This window comes from Callionymus lyra, chromosome 3 (assembly GCF_982586985.1).
Source record: "Callionymus lyra chromosome 3, fCalLyr1.hap1.1, whole genome shotgun sequence".
Lineage (NCBI taxonomy): Eukaryota > Metazoa > Chordata > Actinopteri > Syngnathiformes > Callionymidae > Callionymus > Callionymus lyra.
The window spans coordinates 2606998-2628816 of NC_141820.1; the positions used below are offsets into that span (position 1 = coordinate 2606998).

The following is a 21819-nucleotide window of genomic DNA, read 5'->3' on the forward strand; positions in this document are numbered from 1 at the left end:
AAAGACTTTGTCTTAGTTTCTGGGCTTCTGTGCTTCTGCTGCCCCCTCGACACAGATAGATGTTTGAGATGAAGAGGAAGAAGAGATGAAGAGTAAGAAGGGATGAAGAGTAAGAAGAGATGAAGAGGAAGTAGAGATGAAGAGATGAAGAGGAAGAAGAGATGAATAGGAAGAAGGGATGAATAGGGAAGGAAGAAGGGATGAACAGTAAGAAGAGATGAAGAGGAAGAAGGGATGAACAGTAAGAAGAGATGAAGAGGAAGAAGGGATGAAGAGGAAGAAGAGATGAAGAGTAAGAAGGGATGAATAGGAAGAAGGGATGAATAGGGAAGGAAGAAGGGATGAACAGTAAGAAGAGATGAAGAGGAAGAAGGGATGAACAGTAAGAAGAGATGAAGAGAAAGAAGGGATGAAGAGGAAGAAGAGATGAACAGTAAGAAGGGATGAACAGTAAGAAGAGATGAAGAGGAAGAAGGGATGAAGAGGAAGAAGAGATGAAGAGTAAGAAGGGATGAATAGGAAGAAGGGATGAATAGTAAGAAGGGATGAAGAGGAAGAAGAGATGAAGAGTAAGAAGAGATGAAGAGGAAGAAGAGATGAACAGTAAGAAGAGATGAAGAGGAAGAAGGGATGAACAGTAAGAAGAGATGAAGAGGAAGAAGGGATGAAGAGGAAGAAGAGATGAAGAGTAAGAAGGGATGAATAGGAAGAAGGGATGAATAGTAAGAAGGGATGAAGAGGAAGAAGAGATGAAGAGTAAGAAGAGATGAAGAGGAAGAAGAGATGAACAGTAAGAAGAGATGAAGAGGAAGAGGAGATGAACAGTAAGAAGGGATGAAGAGGAAGAAGAGATGAAGAGGAAGAAGGGATGAAGAGGAAGAAGAGATGAACAGTAAGAAGAAATGAAGAGGAAGAAGAGATGAACAGTAAGAAGGGATGAACAGTAAGAAGGGATGAAGAGGAAGAAGGGATGAATAGGGAAGGAAGAAGGGATGAAGAGGAAGAAGGGATGAAGAGGAAGAAGGGATGAATAGGGAAGGAAGAAGGGATGAAGAGGAAGAAGGGATGAATAGGGAAGGAAGAAGGGATGAAGAGGAAGAAGGGATGAATAGGGAAGGAAGAAGGGATGAAGAGGAAGAAGGAATGAATAGGGAAGGAAGAAGGGATGAAGAGGAAGAAGGGATGAATAGGGAAGGAAGAAGGGATGAAGAGGAAGAAGGGATGAATAGGGAAGGAAGAAGGGATGAAGAGGAAGAAGGGATGAATAGGGAAGGAAGAAGGGATGAAGAGGAAGAAGGGATGAATAGGGAAGGAAGAAGGGATGAAGAGGAAGAAGGGATGAATAGGGAAGGAAGAAGGGATGAAGAGGAAGAAGGGATGAATAGGGAAGGAAGAAGGGATGAAGAGGAAGAAGGGATGAATAGGGAAGAAAGAAGGGATGAAGAGGAAGAAGGGATGAATAGGGAAGGAAGAAGGGATGAAGAGGAAGAAGGGATGAATAGGGAAGGAAGAAGGGATGAATAGGGAAGGAAGAAGGGATGAAGAGGAAGAAGGGATGAATAGGGAAGGAAGAAGGGATGAAGAGGAAGAAGGGATGAATAGGGAAGGAAGAAGGGATGAAGAGGAAGAAGGGATGAATAGGGAAGGAAGAAGGGATGAAGAGGAAGAAGGGATGAATAGGGAAGGAAGAAGGGATGAAGAGGAAGAAGGGATGAATAGGGAAGAAAGAAGGGATGAAGAGGAAGAAGGGATGAATAGGGAAGGAAGAAGGGATGAAGAGGAAGAAGGGATGAATAGGGAAGGAAGAAGGGATGAATAGGGAAGGAAGAAGGGATGAAGAGGAAGAAGGGATGAATAGGGAAGGAAGAAGGGATGAAGAGGAAGAAGGGATGAATAGGGAAGGAAGAAGGGATGAAGAGGAAGAAGGGATGAAGAGGAAGAAGGGATGAATAGGGAAGGAAGAAGGGATGAAGAGGAAGAAGGGATGTGTGTTACGCTGCAATAGAGACGGGGATCAGATCCTACCTTGACTCGAACCGAGAAGCTAAAACCAAGTGAATCCTTCCATGGCGACAGAGACACGAAGAACCTGATCTGTGGAGGCAGGAGTGAGACGCTCACACCTGTCACACCTGTCATACCTGTCATACCTGCACCACGTCACATGACACACTGGCAGGATTTGAACCCGCGACCTTTCTGCTGCGCACACCTTGAGTGTTTCCTGTCTGCGTGGCATGTTAGCATGTTAGCATGTTAGCATGTTAGCATGTTAGCATGTTAGCATGTTAGCTTCCGCTTCAAACGATCCTTAAATATAAACCTGTAAAGTTTCTTCAATAATTCTTCTGGTGTCGAGGCTTCAGTGACGCTACAGTCCTGCAGTTTGAAGGTCTTTCATGTTTTTAAGTCTTTTTGGACGAAGACGACTGAGCTGCAGTCGCTACATTAAAATGAACAAACACTTTTGTGGAGAACTCTAAGAAGAACAGATCAATCAACTCTTAGTCGACCTGAGAGTAGAAAATGTAAACGTCTGGATAAATACATCTGATCGACTTCATACGTCACCATAGATTCTGGTGAACATAAATATTTTAGTTACAAAAGATGCTCCGAACTTGAAAGGCTCGACAGAAACGAACACAGTCATGTTTACAAATGATGTTTACAAGACAACAACAACAACAACAACAACAACAACAATAACAATAATAATAACCATAATAATCATAACAATCATAATAAGCATAACAATCATAATAATAATATTAATAATAATAATGGTTATGATAATAATAATAATAATAATAATAATAATAATAACAATAATAATATTAATAATAATAATATTAATACTATAAATAATATTAATAATAATAAGAACGATAATAATAGTAATAATAATAATAATAATAATAATAATAATAATAATAATAATAATAATAATAATAGTAATAATAATGATAATAATAATAATAATAGTAATAATAATAATAATAGTAATAATAATAATAATCATCATAATAATAATAATAATAACAATGATAATGATAATAATAATAATAACAATGATAATGATAATAATAATAATAACAATGATAATAATAATAATAGGATGTCCATATATGTGACACCATTGTCAAACCCTCATGAAGGAACTAGAACTTTATCAATAAAAAAATCAAGTTAAACTGTTACTGTTGTTTGTGTCTTAAAGGTACAGAATGAGAAATATATGAACCAGAACATCACGGTTCAAGATCTCTTTCAGTCTGGATCATGAATATTGAAGAAGGGATGAAGAGTAAGAAGAGATGAAGAGTACGAAGAGTAAGAAAGGATGAAGAGTAAGAAGAGTAAGAAGAGATGAAGAGTAAGAAGAGATGAAGAGTAAGAAAGGATGAAGTGTAAGAAGAGATGAAGAGTAAGAAAGGATGAAGAGTAAGAAGAGATGAAGAGTAAGAAGAGATGAAGAGTAAGAAAGGATGAAGAGTAAGAAGAGATGAAGAGTAAGAAAAGATGAAGAGTAAGAAAGGATGAAGAGTACGAAAGGATGAAGAGTAAGAAGAGATGAAGAGTAAGAACAGATGAAGAGTAAGAACAGATGAAGAGTAAGAAGGGATGAAGAGTAAGAAGAGTAAGAAGAGATGAATAGTAAGAAGGGATGAAGAGTAAGAAGGGATGAAGAGTAAGAAGAGATGAAGAGTAAGAAGGGATTGAGAGTAAGAAGAGATGAAGAGTAAGAAAGGATGAAGAGTAAGAAGAGATGAAGAGTAAGAAGAGTAAGAAAGGATGAAGAGTAAGAAAGGATGAAGAGTAAGAAGAGATGAAGAGTAAGAAGAGATGAAGAGTAAGAAGAGTAAGAAAGGATGAAGAATAAGATGTGATGAAGAGTAAGAAGAGATGAAGAGTAAGAAGAGATGAATAGTAAGAAGGTATGAAGAGTAAGAAGAGATGAATAGTAAGAAGGGATGAAGAGTAAGAAGGGATGAAGAGTAAGAAGAGATGAAGAGTAAGAAGGGATGAAGAGTAAGAAGAGATAAAGAGTAAGAAAGGATGAAGAGTAAGAAGAGATGAAGAGTAAGAAGAGATGAAGAGTAAGATGTGATGAAGAGTAAGAAGAGATGAAGAGTAAGAAGGGATGAAGAGTGAGAAGAGATGAATAGTAAGAAGGGATGAAGAGTAAGAAGGGATGAAGAGTAAGAAGAGATGAAGAGTAAGAAGGGATGAAGAGTAAGAAGAGATGAATAGTAAGAAGGGGTGAAGGGTAAGAAGAGTAAGAAGAGATGAATAGTAAGAAGGGATGAAGAGTAAGAAGGGATGAAGAGTAAGAAGAGTAAGATGAGATGAATAGTAAGAAGGGATGAAGAGTAAGAAGGGATGAAGAGTAAGAAGAGATGAAGAGTAAGAACGGATGAAGAGTAAGAAGAGTAAGAAGAGATGAATAGTAAGAAGGGATGAAGAGTAAGAAGAGATAAAGAGTAAGAAGGGATGAAGAGTAAGAAGAGTAAGAAGAGATGAATAGTAAGAAGGGATGAAGAGTAAGAAGGGATGAAGAGTAAGAAGAGTAAGAAGAGTAAGAAGAGATGAAGAGTAAGAAGAGATGAAGAGTAAGAAAGGATGAAGTGTAAGAAGAGATGGAGAGTAAGAAGAGTAAGAAAGGATGAAGAGTAAGAAAGGATGAAGAGTAAGAAGAGATGAAGAGTAAGAAAGGAAGACGAGTAAGAAAGGATGAAGAGTAAGAAGGGGGAAGAGTAAGAAGAGATGAAGAGTAAGAAGAGATGAAGAGTAAGAAGAGTAAGAAAGGATGAAGAGTAAGAAAGGATGAAGAGTAAGAAGAGATGAAGAGTAAGAAGAGTAAGAAAGGATGAAGAGTAAGAAGAGATGAAGAGTAAGAAAGGATGAAGAGTAAGAAGAGATGAAGAGTAAGAAGAGATGAAGAGTAAGAAAGGATGAAGAGTAAGAAGAGATGAAGAGTAAGAAAGGATGAAGAGTAAGAAGAGATGAAGAGTAAGAAGAGATGAAGAGTAAGAAGAGTAAGAAAGGATGAAGAGTAAGAAAGGATGAAGAGTAAGAAGAGATGAAGAGTAAGAAGAGATGAAGAGTAAGAAGAGATGAAGAGTAAGAAGAGATGAAGAGTAAGAAGAGTAAGAAAGGATGAAGAGTAAGAAGAGATGAAGAGTAAGAAAGGATGAAGTTTAAGAAGAGATGAAGAGTAAGAAGAGATGAAGAGTAAGAAGAGTAAGAAAGGATGAAGAGTAAGAAGAGTAAGAAAGGATGAAGAGTAAGAAAGGATGAAGGTAAAGAAAGGATGAAGTGAAAGAAAGGATGAAGAGATGAAGAGTAAGAAGAGATGAAGAGTAAAAAGGATGAAGAGTAAGAAAGGATGAAGAGTAAGAAGCGATGAAGAGTAAGAAGAGATGAAGAGTAAGAAGAGATGAAGAGTAAGAAGAGTAAGAAGAGATGAATAGTAAGAAGGGATGAAGAGTAAGAAGAGATAAAGAGTAAGAAGGGATGAAGAGTAAGAAGAGTAAGAAGAGATGAATAGTAAGAAGGGATGAAGAGTAAGAAGGGATGAAGAGTAAGAAGAGTAAGAAGAGTAAGAAGAGATGAAGAGTAAGAAGAGATGAAGAGTAAGAAAGGATGAAGTGTAAGAAGAGATGGAGAGTAAGAAGAGTAAGAAAGGATGAAGAGTAAGAAAGGATGAAGAGTAAGAAGAGATGAAGAGTAAGAAAGGAAGACGAGTAAGAAAGGATGAAGAGTAAGAAGGGGGAAGAGTAAGAAGAGATGAAGAGTAAGAAGAGATGAAGAGTAAGAAGAGTAAGAAAGGATGAAGAGTAAGAAAGGATGAAGAGTAAGAAGAGATGAAGAGTAAGAAGAGTAAGAAAGGATGAAGAGTAAGAAGAGATGAAGAGTAAGAAAGGATGAAGAGTAAGAAGAGATGAAGAGTAAGAAGAGATGAAGAGTAAGAAAGGATGAAGAGTAAGAAGAGATGAAGAGTAAGAAGCGATGAAGAGTAAGAAGAGATGAAGAGTAAGAAGAGATGAAGAGTAAGAAGAGTAAGAAAGGATGAAGGTAAAGAAAGAATGAAGAGTAAGAAAGGATGAAGGTAAAGAAAGAATGAAGAGTAAGAAAGGATGAAGGTAAAGAACGATGAAGAGAAAGAAAGGATGAAGAGTAAGAAAAAATGAAGAGATGAACAGAAAGAAAGGATGAATAGAGAGAAATAATGACCGGGGCAGCGATGATGATGCGGAGGCTGCAGCATCTTTGTTGACCTGTCCTCCATTCATTCATGCATCGATTCATTCATCCCTCCATCCATCCATCCATTCATCCCTCCATCCATCCCTCCATCCATCCCTCCATCCATCCCTCCATCCATCCCTCCATCCGTCACGTACCTTCGCCGCTGCTGCTCCACATGTTCGTCACTGACGAGACAAAAGTCTCTTCATTGTTGTTTCTTCACTGGCGAGTCTCAGCTGCTGCTGTCTGGCGCCGCGAGGCATCATGGGAAGTGTAGGCGGAAGTGAAGCCGGTTTAAATGAATCTCTTTATGACTCTTTATGGTGAACGTTTTTAACAAATGTGACGAAAGTAAAAACAATTTATCGTCGAGGCTTCATTTACATGTTTTTGTATCTCTAAAAAAAAGAATAATATTAATAATAATAATAATAATAATAATAATAATAATAATAATAATAATAATAATAATAATAATAATAATAATAATAATAATAATAATAATAATAATAATAATAATAATATTATTTCGAGGAATTAACGAACTAAATTGATGATTGAAATGAAAACTTCCCGCTTTTCTTTTTTTTAATAAAACGTAATTTATATTCTTATATAATTTACACAATATACATTTGATAAAACTATATTTAGTATTGTATTATATAGTAATATATATTTAAATTTTTGTTTAATAATCTACATGTTTTCAACAAGAATTCGATCTGCGGAGAGACGTCTGCCAGGGACCGTCAACAAATTATCATTCTGAAGAAAGTTTACAGCTTTAAAAATGTTGAAATAAATTGAGATGCAAGAAAATAAAACTATAAAGGTGTACATTATGCATCTGAGTGAGTACAACAACACTTGTTTTGACTCACATTTCCAAAACAGTTGGAAGTTATTGAAAAATACAAATAAATGCAATTCTTACATATAAAAATCGATTTAAACTAACGTACATATTGAAAACTAAAAGGTGTATCTTGAACTTCATCAGTTTGACCAAAGAGCAAGATCTGATTTTGAGTGAATTTTTACAAAACTTCTGAAAGCAATTGAAGAAAATAATAATATTTACATGTAAAAATTAAGTGGCGATGTGAAAATTGTTCTCTGGGCTTTATGGAAATACAATTAGATCAGTGAGATCACAATTAAAATGTTTTTTTTTAAATTTTAGATTCAATTATTTTTCCACATTTTTATATTAGTTAAAACGTTTAAAAAAGATGATTTTCTTGTAACGTAATTTTTTTATTAATTAATTTAAATATTTTAAATTGTGTTTAAACAAATAGTTTCATATTTTAATTTTAAAAAAACAACGGTGTATTTTTATTTATTTGTAGAATTTTTTTTAATTCAATAGAAAATGTTTTCACTTTTATTCCAACATTTATTTTAGAATAAATTAAAATACAAGATCAAAATCTGTGTCTTAAAATGTTGTAAATATTCCAATGTCTTAATGAATTGTTTAATAAAATGAAATAAATCAATTGTTTAAAACACACAAAACATTTCAATAAAAGATTCAATATTGAAAACATTTAAATATTGTGAATCATTAAAAAATAACTTCATTTTTATCTTATATTTAAATATGAAGTTAACAACAAACACCAGAATAATTTATTTATTGAACAAAATCTCTGAGTTTTCGATCCAAACCAGGAGTTTTGACACTTTTATATCTTGTCATAAATAAAGTGATCCAGTCACGATGATGGAATACAAACGTATACTTGTGAGTAAATACATAAAACTTGATGTACTTGAGTACAAGGATCGTTCTCGCGCGAGGAAAACACTGAATATTCATGTGATGACTCACTTCCGGTGACGAACAGACGCAGCTTCTATTTTTAAGCATCTGCAGAAGAAACACAAACGAAGTGATGACGTCATCAGTTCATCAGTCACGTGACTCTTGTCTAACACCTTAGATGTTTGTGTTACTATAACAACAACTTCATCGACTCTACTCACTCAGAAACATGTCAGTGAAGCTGCAGCTGATTGGACCACGAGTTGCAACATCAACCAATGGGACGCTTTCTGTGTCATAAGCTCCGCCCACTGAGTGGAGCAACAAAAATACCTAAAATAATTACCATGAAAAAAAAAACAGAAAAGAATTACAAGAAAAAAAATGGCATAAAAGCATAAAATAGATGATCACGAAAATACCAAAAAAAAGAGAAAAAATATCGCAATAAAATATACAATATACAATATATTATCTAAAAAATCAGAGGAAGCACAAGAACGAAAAATTATCAGGAAAAACAAACAAAAATGGACCATTAAAAAAAAAAAAAGCAAAAATAACCTCAGAACAATAATAATTTTGAAGAAGGTAAAATATTTCACCGTCACACGTGTGTCAATCAAAACAGCTGATTTGATGATTGAAGATCAAAGTCATGAAATGATTCATGAGTCAAATGAGTCTAATGATTCATTGAGTCGAGTCATCAGAGTCAAGACAAAAGTGTCGTCGATTGTGTTGTTGTTGTGTAGATACATATATATTTTTATATATTTTTATATATTTTTATATATTTTTATATATTTTTATATATTTTTATATATTTTTATATATTTTTATATATTTTTATATATTTAATACATCATCAACAGATGAAGAATGAATAGAATCATCAATAGATTCATAAATAAATGTTTTATATTTGTATCGAAGCTTCATCATCTTGACTCGCGTGCTGTTCAAACACACACATGATAGATTTGATTGAAATCTTATGATAGTTGTTGATAAACTCTGATAGACGCTCGTTGACTTCTTACACAACTCTGCCCCCTGCTGGCAGAACCTCTACAAACATCATGTTGACAGTTTGTTGTTTTGAGTCTTTTATAGAACATTCAGTTGAGAAAACACCCGAAGCAGCAGGAGGTCAAGGATGGAAGACGTTGGGGTGAGAAGACAATGGAAGACACCTGTGTTTCCTGCTGATGTCAACATCTGTCCTGAAGCCTCTGCTGACGGCTGCTGGTTTGAAACCTGCTGGATTTGGCAAGTGTTCTTATTGCACATTAGGGAGCAGGAATGCTTCTGTCCAGGAGGTCTGATGCTCCGGCCGAGACTGTTCCTTAAAATAGTCAGTGCTGATGTGGAACACATGCCTGTCAGAAGGTCCTGACGCCTGCTGAGATGTTTGCATATCTGACCCAGATGCAGGAATTCACATCAACCCTGGAACCATACACCCGAGTAGAATGTCCTCTGATCTCAACCCTGGAACCATACACCCGAGTAGAACGTCCTCTGATCTCAACCCTGGAACCATACACCCGAGTAGAACGTCCTCTGATCTCAACCCTGGAACCATACACCCGAGTAGAATGTCCTCTGATCTCAACCCTGGAACCATACACCCGAGTAGAACGTCCTCTGATCTCAACCCTGGAACCATACACCCGAGTAGAACGTCCTCTGATCTCAACCCTGGAACCATACACCCGAGTAGAACGTCCTCTGATCTCAACCCTGGAACCATACACCCGAGTAGAACGTCCTCTGATCTAGACCCTGGAACCATACATCAGAGTAGAATGTCCTCTGATCTCAACCCTGGAACCATACACTCGAGTAGAACGTCCTCTGATCTCAACCCTGGAACCATACATCCGAGTAGAATGTCCTCTGATCTCAACCCTGGAACCATACACCCGAGTAGAACGTCCTCTAATCTAAACCCTGGAACCATACACCTGAGTAGAACGTCCTCTGATCTCAACCCTGGAACCATATATCCGAGTAGAATGTCCTCTGATCTCAACCCTGGAACCATACACCCGAGTAGAACGTCCTCTGATCTCAACCCTGGAACCATACATCCAAGTAGAATGTCCTCTGATCTCAACCCTGGAACCATACACCCGAGTAGAACGTCCTCTGATCTCAACCCTGGAACCATACACTCGAGTAGAGCATCCTCTGATCTCAACCCTGGAACCATACACCCGAGTAGAACATCCTCTGATCTCAACCCTGGAACCATACACCCGAGTAGAACGTCCTCTGATCTCAACCCTGGAACCATACACCCGAGTAGAACGTCCTCTGATCTCAACCCTGGAACCATACACTCGAGTAGAGCATCCTCTGATCTCAACCCTGGAACCATACACCCGAGTAGAACGTCCTCTGATCTGAACCCTGGAACCATACACCCGAGTAGAACGTCCTCTGATCTCAACCCTGGAACCATTCACTCGAGTAGAACGTCCTCTGATCTCAACCCTGGAACCATACACCCGAGTAGAACCTCCTCTGATCTCAACCCTGGAACCATACACTCGAGTAGAACATCCTCTGATCTCAACCCTGGAACCATACACCCGAGTAGAACGTCCTCTGATCTCAACCCTGGAACCATACACCCGAGTAGAACATCCTCTGATCTCAACCCTGGAACCATACACCCGAGTAGAACGTCCTCTGATCTCAACCCTGGAACCATACACCCGAGTAGAACGTCCTCTGATCTCAACCCTGGAACCATACACCCGAGTAGAACATCCTCTGATCTCAACCCAGGAACCATACACCCGAGTAGAACATCCTCTGATCTCAACCCTGGAACCATACATACGAGTAGAACATCCTCTGATCTCAACCCTGGAACCATACACCCGAGTAGAACATCCTCTGATCTCAACCCTGGAACCATACACCCGAGTAGAACGTCCTCTGATCTCAACCCTGGAACCATACACCCGAGTAGAACGTCCTCTGATCTCAACCCTGGAACCATACACCCGAGTAGAACATCCTCTGATCTCAACCCAGGAACCATACACCCGAGTAGAACATCCTCTGATCTCAACCCTGGAACCATACACCCGAGTAGAACATCCTCTGATCTCAACCCTGGAACCATACACCCGAGTAGAACATCCTCTGATCTCAACCCTGGAACCATACACCCGAGTAGAACGTCCTCTGATCTCAACCCTGGAACCATACACCCGAGTAGAACGTCCTCTGATCTCAACCCTGGAACCATACACCCGAGTAGAACATCCTCTGATCTCAACCCAGGAACCATACACCCGAGTAGAACATCCTCTGATCTCAACCCTGGAACCATACATACGAGTAGAACATCCTCTGATCTCAACCCTGGAACCATACACCCGAGTAGAACATCCTCTGATCTCAACCCTGGAACCATACACCCGAGTAGAACGTCCTCTGATCTCAACCCTGGAACCATACACCCGAGTAGAACGTCCTCTGATCTGAACCCTGGAACCATACACCCGAGTAGAACGTCCTCTGATCTCAACCCTGGAACCATTCACTCGAGTAGAACGTCCTCTGATCTCAACCCTGGAACCATACACCCGAGTAGAACCTCCTCTGATCTCAACCCTGGAACCATACACTCGAGTAGAACATCCTCTGATCTCAACCCTGGAACCATACACCCGAGTAGAACGTCCTCTGATCTCAACCCTGGAACCATACACCCGAGTAGAACATCCTCTGATCTCAACCCTGGAACCATACACCCGAGTAGAACGTCCTCTGATCTCAACCCTGGAACCATACACCCGAGTAGAACGTCCTCTGATCTCAACCCTGGAACCATACATACGAGTAGAACATCCTCTGATCTCAACCCTGGAACCATACACCCGAGTAGAACATCCTCTGATCTCAACCCTGGAACCATACACCCGAGTAGAACGTCCTCTGATCCCAACCCTGGAACCATACACCCGAGTAGAACATCCTCTGATCTCAACCCTGGAACCATACACCCGAGTAGAACGTCCTCTGATCTCAACCCTGGAACCATACACCCGAGTAGAACGTCCTCTGATCTGAACCCTGGAACCATACACCCGAGTAGAACGTCCTCTGATCTCAACCCTGGAACCATACACCCGAGTAGAACGTCCTCTGATCTCAACCCTGGAACCATACACTCGAGTAGAACATCCTCTGATCTCAACCCTGCAACCATACACCCGAGTAGAACGTCCTCTGATCTCAACCCTGGAACCATACACCCGAGTAGAACATCCTCTGATCTCAACCCTGGAACCATACACCCGAGTAGAACATCCTCTGATCTCAACCCTGGAACCATACATACGAGTAGAACATCCTCTGATCTCAACCCTGGAACCATACACCCGAGTAGAACATCCTCTGATCTCAACCCTGGAACCATACACCCGAGTAGAACATCCTCTGATCTCAACCCTGGAACCATACACCCGAGTAGAACATCCTCTGATCTCAACCCTGGAACCATACACCCGAGTAGAACATCCTTTGATCTCAACCCTGGAACCATACACCCGAGTAGAACATCCTCTGATCTCAACCCTGGAACCATACACCCGAGTAGAACGTCCTCTGATCTCAACCCTGGAACCATACACCCGAGTAGAACGTCCTCTGATCTCAACCCTGGAACCATACACCCGAGTAGAACATCCTTTGATCTCAACCCTGGAACCATACACCCGAGTAGAACATCCTCTGATCTCAACCCTGGAACCATACACCCGAGTAGAACGTCCTCTGATCTCAACCCTGGAACCATACACCCGAGTAGAACGTCCTCTGATCTCAACCCTGGAACCATACACCCGAGTAGAACGTCCTCTGATCTCAACCCTGGAACCATACACTCGAGTAGAACATCCTCTGATCTCAACCCTGGAACCATACACCCGAGTAGAACGTCCTCTGATCTCAACCCTGGAACCATACACCCGAGTAGAACGTCCTCTGATCTCAACCCTGGAACCATACACTCGAGTAGAACGTCCTGTGATCTCAACCCTGGAACCATACACCCGAGTAGAACGTCCTGTGATCTCAACCCTGGAACCATACACCCGAGTAGAACGTCCTGTGATCTCAACCCTGGAACCATACACCCGAGTAGAACGTCCTGTGATCTCAACCCTGGAACCATACACCCGAGTAGAACGTCCTCTGATCTCAACCCTGGAACCATACACCCGAGTAGAACGTCCTCTGATCTCAACCCTGGAACCATACACCCGAGTAGAACGTCCTGTGATCTCAACCCTGGAACCATACACCCGAGTAGAACGTCCTGTGATCTCAACCCTGGAACCATACACCCGAGTAGAACGTCCTGTGATCTCAACCCTGGAACCATACACCCGAGTAGAACATCCTCTGATCTCAACCCTGGAACCATACACTCGAGTAGAACATCCTCTGATCTCAACCCTGCAACCATACACCCGAGTAGAACGTCCTGTGATCTCAACCCTGGAACCATACACCCGAGTAGAACATCCTCTGATCTCAACCCTGGAACCATACACCCGAGTAGAACATCCTCTGATCTCAACCCTGGAACCATACATACGAGTAGAACATCCTCTGATCTCAACCCTGGAACCATACACCCGAGTAGAACATCCTCTGATCTCAACCCTGGAACCATACACCCGAGTAGAACATCCTCTGATCTCAACCCTGGAACCATACACCCGAGTAGAACATCCTCTGATCTCAACCCTGGAACCATACACCCGAGTAGAACATCCTTTGATCTCAACCCTGGAACCATACACCCGAGTAGAACATCCTCTGATCTCAACCCTGGAACCATACACCCGAGTAGAACGTCCTCTGATCTCAACCCTGGAACCATACACCCGAGTAGAACGTCCTCTGATCTCAACCCTGGAACCATACACCCGAGTAGAACATCCTTTGATCTCAACCCTGGAACCATACACCCGAGTAGAACGTCCTCTGATCTCAACCCTGGAACCATACACCCGAGTAGAACGTCCTCTGATCTCAACCCTGGAACCATACACTCGAGTAGAACGTCCTCTGATCTCAACCCTGGAACCATACACCCGAGTAGAACGTCCTCTGATCTCAACCCTGGAACCATACACCCGAGTAGAACGTCCTCTGATCTCAACCCTGGAACCATACACTCGAGTAGAACGTCCTGTGATCTCAACCCTGGAACCATACACCCGAGTAGAACGTCCTGTGATCTCAACCCTGGAACCATACACCCGAGTAGAACGTCCTGTGATCTCAACCCTGGAACCATACACCCGAGTAGAACGTCCTCTGATCTCAACCCTGGAACCATACACCCGAGTAGAACGTCCTCTGATCTCAACCCTGGAACCATACACCCGAGTAGAACGTCCTGTGATCTCAACCCTGGAAGCATACACCCGAGTAGAACGTCCTGTGATCTCAACCCTGGAACCATACACCCGAGTAGAACGTCCTGTGATCTCAACCCTGGAACCATACACCCGAGTAGAACGTCCTGTGATCTCAACCCTGGAACCATACACCCGAGTAGAACATCCTCTGATCTCAACCCTGGAACCATACACTCGAGTAGAACGTCCTCTGATCTCAACCCTGCAACCATACACCCGAGTAGAACGTCCTGTGATCTCAACCCTGGAACCATACACCCGAGTAGAACATCCTCTGATCTCAACCCTGGAACCATACACTCGAGTAGAACATCCTCTGATCTCAACCCTGGAACCATACATACGAGTAGAACATCCTCTGATCTCAACCCTGGAACCATACACCCGAGTAGAACATCCTCTGATCTCAACCCTGGAACCATACACCCGAGTAGAACATCCTCTGATCTCAACCCTGGAACCATACACCCGAGTAGAACATCCTCTGATCTCAACCCTGGAACCATACACCCGAGTAGAACATCCTTTGATCTCAACCCTGGAACCATACACCCGAGTAGAACATCCTCTGATCTCAACCCTGGAACCATACACCCGAGTAGAACGTCCTCTGATCTCAACCCTGGAACCATACACCCGAGTAGAACGTCCTCTGATCTCAACCCTGGAACCATACACCCGAGTAGAACATCCTTTGATCTCAACCCTGGAACCATACACCCGAGTAGAACGTCCTCTGATCTCAACCCTGGAACCATACACCCGAGTAGAATGTCCTCTGATCTCAACCCTGGAACCATACACCCGAGTAGAACGTCCTCTGATCTCAACCCTGGAACCATACACTCGAGTAGAACATCCTCTGATCTCAACCCTGGAACCATACACCCGAGTAGAACGTCCTCTGATCTCAACCCTGGAACCATACACCCGAGTAGAACGTCCTCTGATCTCAACCCTGGAACCATACACTCGAGTAGAACGTCCTGTGATCTCAACCCTGGAACCATACACCCGAGTAGAACGTCCTGTGATCTCAACCCTGGAACCATACACCCGAGTAGAACGTCCTGTGATCTCAACCCTGGAACCATACACCCGAGTAGAACGTCCTGTGATCTCAACCCTGGAACCATACACCCGAGTAGAACGTCCTCTGATCTCAACCCTGGAACCATACACCCGAGTAGAACGTCCTCTGATCTCAACCCTGGAACCATACACCCGAGTAGAACGTCCTGTGATCTCAACCCTGGAACCATACACCCGAGTAGAACGTCCTGTGATCTCAACCCTGGAACCATACACCCGAGTAGAACGTCCTGTGATCTCAACCCTGGAACCATACACCCGAGTAGAACATCCTCTGATCTCAACCCTGGAACCATACACCCGAGTAGAACATACTCTGATCTCAACCCTGGAACCATACACCCGAGTAGAACATCCTGTGATCTCAACCCTGGAACCATACACTTGAGTAGAACGTCCTCTGATCTCAACCCTGGAACCATACACTTGAGTAGAACGTCCTCTGATCTCAACCCTGGAACCATACACTCGAGTAGAACGTCCTCTGATCTCATAAATCATGTCCACCCATCAAAGCATAAACACGCTTCAAGAGATGAAATTATTGGAGAATCTATTCATAGAAACACATTTAACTTTACATTCATTTTAACAATAAACAAAGAACAAACTCTTAAAACAAAACATTCTCAATACTTGAGACTTGTTAGAGTCGTTTTTTGTTTTTGTTTGGCTGTTTTTTTGAAATGTCCAAGTCAGCAAATGAATTGAAAGTATTTCACATAAACTGAAAAGTATTTCCTCATGTTCTTTGGTTTTCTTTTAAAAGTTGAGGATCTTCTTCTCTTTTCATTTTCAAGAGCAAACGTGTTGGATTTTTCTCTCTTTGGTGACATTCGTTACATCAAAGTCGAGAGATTCTCTCAAAGACCAGAAGTGTTTGTTCTTTCTTTCGTTTCTGAAGTTTTATGACGTCGTTGTTCAAATAAACACCAGCAGGGGTCGCTAGTGAGTCATAATTCAGACCCAGTCACGCTCGCTTCTCTGATCGTCACATGAACGTGACGTCACGTCAACGTGTGTGACTTAATAATAAAATATTTCTCATCTGATGCTTTCAAATAAATGAAAGTTATGATTCTTAAGTACGCGCAGTGACGTCAGAGTGTCGTCACGGAGAGAACCGGCAAAACGATCGCATGAAAAAGAGAAATAAAATGAGGTTCAGTGGTTCGATCGCAGCGAGAAGGTTGTCGGTTCACTTCCAGGTCTGGAGGGAGTCGACTTGTTCTGCCCGTGTTAGTGGGTTTACTCCGGGAACTCCGGTTTCCTCCCACTCCATTCAGAGCTCGATTAAGAACTTGTCTGTCGGTATGAGTGTGTGTGTGAATTGTTGTGTGTCTTTGTGGCGTCCTGTCCAGGGTGTCCCCTGCCTCTCACCCCTAGAAACTAGAGCCCCCCCCTCGACCTCTATAAGGGAATAAGTGGCAGAAAATGGAAGGAATGGAGAAAAAAATAAGAAGAAAGAAAAATGACTGAATTAATAATACAAAAAAAAAAACCAACGGTTGCCATTAAAATCTTGAGAAAGTGTTGTGTTGTTGTTGTTGTGTAACATTGTCCATGTGATTGTGAAGGTTCATCAACAATAATTATCAAAAGATATATTAATATTTGTTTGTATTTCTTTAGTAGATCTATACATGATCACATGATGAAAAACATCATGCGTTGAAACTAATGTTTTCTGGGGTGAATAAACTGAACTAAACTAAACTAAATTTCAAAGAGAGGAAATCAGAGTTTATTTCAGTCATAACACAATGTATTTGTTTATTGGTTCAGCTTCTCTTCAGGGGCTTCAACGGTTCAGACGTCAGGTTATGTCTCTGCTGTATCTGATCTGGTGGAAGTCCAGCATCCTCTCATCCTCAGTCGTTGGATTCACGTCTGAACGTCGCCACAAACCTCCCACAGAGAGAACCTCCCACAGAGAGAACCTCCAACAGAGAGAACCTCCCACAGAGAGAACCTCCCACAGAGAGAACCTCCAACAGAGAGAACCTCCAACAGAGAGAACCTCCCACAGAGAGAACCTCCAACAGAGAGAACCTCCCACAGAGAGAACCTCCAACAGAGAGAACCTCCAACAGAGAGAACCTCCCACAGAGAGAACCTCCCACAGAGAGAACCTCCAACAGAGAGAACCTCCAACAGAGAGAACCTCCCACAGAGAGAACCTCCCACAGAGAGAACCTCCCACAGAGAGAACCTCCAACAGAGAGAACCTCCCACAGAGAGAACCTCCCACAGAGAGAACCTCCAACAGAGAGAACCTCCAACAGAGAGAACCTCCCACAGAGAGAACCTCCCACAGAGAGAACCTCCAACAGAGAGAACCTCCAACAGAGAGAACCTCCCACAGAGAGAACCTCCCACAGAGAGAACCTCCAACAGAGAGAACCTCCCACAGAGAGAACCTCCCACAGAGAGAACCTCCAACAGAGAGAACCTCCAACAGAGAGAACCTCCCACAGAGAGAACCTCCAACAGAGAGAACCTCCCACAGAGAGAACCTCCCACAGAGAGAACCTCCCACAGAGAGAACCTCCAACAGAGAGAACCTCCCACAGAGAGAACCTCCCACAGAGAGAACCTCCCACAGAGAGAACCTCCCACAGAGAGAACCTCCAACAGAGAGAACCTCCCACATAGAGAACCTCCCACAGAGAGAACCTCCCACAGAGAGAACCTCCCACAGAGAGAACCTCCAACAGAGAGAACCTCCCACAGAGAGAACCTCCAACAGAGAGAACCTCCCACGGCTGAAGACGCTCAGGTTGGTTCGACCTCCGTCCGGCGCAGGAACCTCTGGTCGTCTCTGATGGTTTCCTGTCTCCTAGCGCGACGGTGTTTAGATCCCAGAGATGTTCTTGATGTCGAGACAAAGCTGACGAGGCGGATCGTTGACGGGACAGGAAGGAAAACTGCTTGTTGACTCATCGGGCCTCGAACCAGGAGCCTCTAAATCTCCACCTGTCACTCAAGAGTGACGGGTTCATGGCAGGTTAAGACGTGGTTTATCACGGCTGAGATTCTTGTGTTTGCTTTGTGTGTTTGGTTTAGTGTCAGTTCTGAGTCGAAGGAAAATCACATCATGGAATAGAAAAAGAACAAAAAGTGACCAAATAAACAAATTCTCTCAACATCTCTGCAGGTATTCTCTGAGGGAAGTGGGCGGGGCTATGCAAATGATCTTTGACATCACGATTGTTTCAAATTTATAGCAATGTTTTTGCCGCAAAATGAATTTAGAAAATAGTATTGAGTTTGATTCTCGATGTGTTTTTTTTTATCTTTTAAAATAAATCCTTTGTTATTTTATTACAAGTAAAATCACGAATTATTGTTTAATATACATCGTTTTTACTCCAAGTTCATTTAATTTGTCGTTTCTTGAGTCACGACTTGTTACAGAAACACAACGAGCCGCAGCGAAACGTGCAAAAGTAAAACAATCAAAGATACAATTAAAACAAACACCTCGTTGGCTGAAAAAACAACTCTTGGTTTTCCTTCACCTTCTTCCATTTACTTGAATTTTTCCCGATCTTTTGATCCTTTTAGTTGTGGTTCGTTCTCTTCTCGCGACAAGATAGAACTTATTGAAAGTAAAAACTGTTCGTATCCAACATGAATAAATGATTTAAGAAAGTCTTGACGAAAAACAATGACGGTGAAGTTTGATACTTAATAAAAGCATCAGGAGTCGAGTCTATAAATATCAAGTATGGAGTGAATGTCGAGGCGACGCCAGAACCTGAAGGTTGGCTCCGACTCTACCTCGGTCAGTCACAAAGAAAACAGATCTGGTTCCAGAGTCTAATCCAATAACAACCTCTCGTGTCCAGAAATAACCGATAACCACCAGACGAGTTAGTGACTCGAGTCACAAGCTCAACAGGTTTCATTTCTCGGCTGAGAACAGATTATTATATCAATTGAAATCGTTTAACAAACACAATGTTAATGATTTTCTGCTGTGAAGAAACAAACGACTCATCTTTGTTTACTATGACTTTTATCTTTTTTCATACAAAAACACAATGAAATCCAACAACGCAGTTTAGCCAGAGACGATAAATAAAAACATGTTTTTCTATTTTTGAACAGATTTACTTCATATTCAGACAAGAAGCTGCTTCTTTCTCTTCACATCATTTGAACCGTGCGTTTCTACGACAATGGCGGCGAATGTGCGGAGTTTGAACAGATAGTGTCCTGCAGGGGGCGCTCAAGCTGTCTGACTGTTGTCAGAACAAGACACACCAGGAAGAACTGATGAGTCGAGGAAGAGGTTTATGGAACAAGATGTAGCGAACGATGGTTAAACAAGAAGAGGAAGAGGAAGAGGAAGAGGAAGAGGAAGAGGAAGAGGAAGAGGAAGAGGAAGAGGAAGAGGAAGAGGAAGAGGAAGAGGAAGAGGAAGAGGAAGAGGACGAGGAAGAGGAGGAAGAGGAAGAAAAAGAGGAAGAGGAAGTGGAAGAGGAAGTGGAAGAAGAGGAAGAAGAAGAGGAAGAGGAAGAGGAAGAGGAAGAGGAAGAGGACGAGGAAGAAGAGGAAGAGGAAGAAGAGGAAGAAGAAGAGGAAGAGGAAGTGGAAGAAGAAGAGGAGGAAGAAGAGGAAGAGGAAGAAAAAGAGGAAGTAGAAGAGGAATAAGAAGAGGAAGAGGAATAAGAAGAGGAAGAGGAAGTGAAGAGGAAGAAGAAGAGGAAGTGGAAGAAGAAGAGGAAGAGGAAGAAGAAAAGGAATAGGAAGAACTTTGTGTTGAAAAGTCACAGGATGAAACGTTCCATTAGAAGGAAGTTGATCCAACTGTTGAAAGTCAAGATGTTAAACGTAAACTTGGCATCAACAGGTTATACATTGGAGACGGCAGCGTAAAAACTGACTCAACACAAAAACACAACAAAAGCCTGCAGAGGAAATAAAAGCTGAAGTTGACGATGAACGTCTGCTGCTCTGGTGACTTGTGTTTCATCTTGTCGTGTTACTGCCGTGTTGGTGTGAACATCTCGCGTTAGCTTGTGTACTTTATAGTCAGTACTTATGTCAGTTTTTACACGAAAAGAAAACACACAACCAGGAAATAAAGACTGATTTGAATTGAAAAAAGAAAAACACATTCAAGGTTTAAACTTCGACAATAAAGAAGTCTTGGATACATAAACATGACAAGTTCTACTGTTAAAGAACAACATTTCTATCATGAACTTATATTTCACTCAAGTCTTCAGGATCCGTTCGTCCTGCGGTTCAAGTCAGTGCTGCTCCAGAGGAGCCCGAGTCCAAACGTCCTGAACCTCCAGGTCTCAGTGCAGAACCCATGAGATGAGACCACCTCGGCCGGGGTCTAAGAGAAGTCCAGCGGGCGGATCATCATGGCCGTGGCTCGCAGCGAGTAGCTGGGACCCTTGAAGTAGTGCCACTTGATGCCGTTCAGCTTCCCCACGTGCTGCCCTTGACTGAAGTACATGCCGTTCAGGTTGGACGGACCGCAGGCGTCGAACCACCAACCTGCAGGAGGGACGCCAAAGTCACACTTGAAACTGCTCTATGGAATCCAACAAAGGTTAATATTAATATATAACGTATACTTGTTGAGGTTTTAATATGTTTTATTTGGTTTATCCAAGTGGAAATCGACGGTGGGTTTTCTAGTTTAGTTCGAAAATTCCTACGCCCTTGAACGCATCGTTGACGTGTGATCGGTCGATACAAGTTTATATTCAGATATTTTTTATATATTTCAGTGTGTGTTTAATGTTGTTTATAGATGATTTACACTCACACAGATGATGTTATGTTTAACAGTTTAGTCGTTCTATAAACTAACATATGTAGATATGTGTATTTCAGTTACGTTTTTATTCATTTATTATCATTTGGAAATGCCCATGTTTCTCATTTAGTTCCTACGCCCTTGAACGCATCGTTGACGTGTGATCGGTCGATACAAGTTTATATTCAGATATTTTTATATATTCCAGTGTGTGTTTAATGTTGTTTATAGATGATTTACACTCACACAGATGATGTAATGTTTAACAGTTTAGTCGTTCTATAAACTAACATACGTAGATGTGTGTATTTCAGTTAAATTTTTATTCTATTCATTTATTATCATTTGTAAATGTCCATGTTTCTCATTTAGTTCCTACGCCCTTGAACGCATCGTTGACGTGTGAACGGTTGATGCTTATAGTTTATATTCAGATATTTTTATATATTTTAGTGTGTATT

At 41.6% G+C, this 21819-nt stretch overlaps 2 protein-coding genes across 2 annotated transcripts in view; both read right to left on the reverse strand.

Moving 5' to 3' along the window:
• samd12 (sterile alpha motif domain containing 12) overlaps nucleotides 1-6461 on the reverse strand; it is an 85840-nt gene extending 79379 nt beyond the window's left edge. Inside the window, exon 1 of the mRNA XM_087786164.1 lies at nucleotides 6408-6461. Coding sequence (XP_087642290.1) covers nucleotides 6408-6429 — 22 coding nt within the window. The 5' untranslated portion in view covers nucleotides 6430-6461. The remainder of the gene's footprint in view (nucleotides 1-6407) is intronic.
• Nucleotides 6462-19580: 13119 nt separating this feature from the next.
• The window catches only part of angpt1 (angiopoietin 1), a gene marked incomplete in the record, with an annotated part of 112692 nt that continues 110453 nt past the window's right edge, over nucleotides 19581-21819 (reverse strand). The window contains 1 exon segment of the mRNA XM_087786160.1: nucleotides 19581-21093. Within this exon segment, the coding sequence (XP_087642286.1) occupies nucleotides 20930-21093 (164 nt within the window).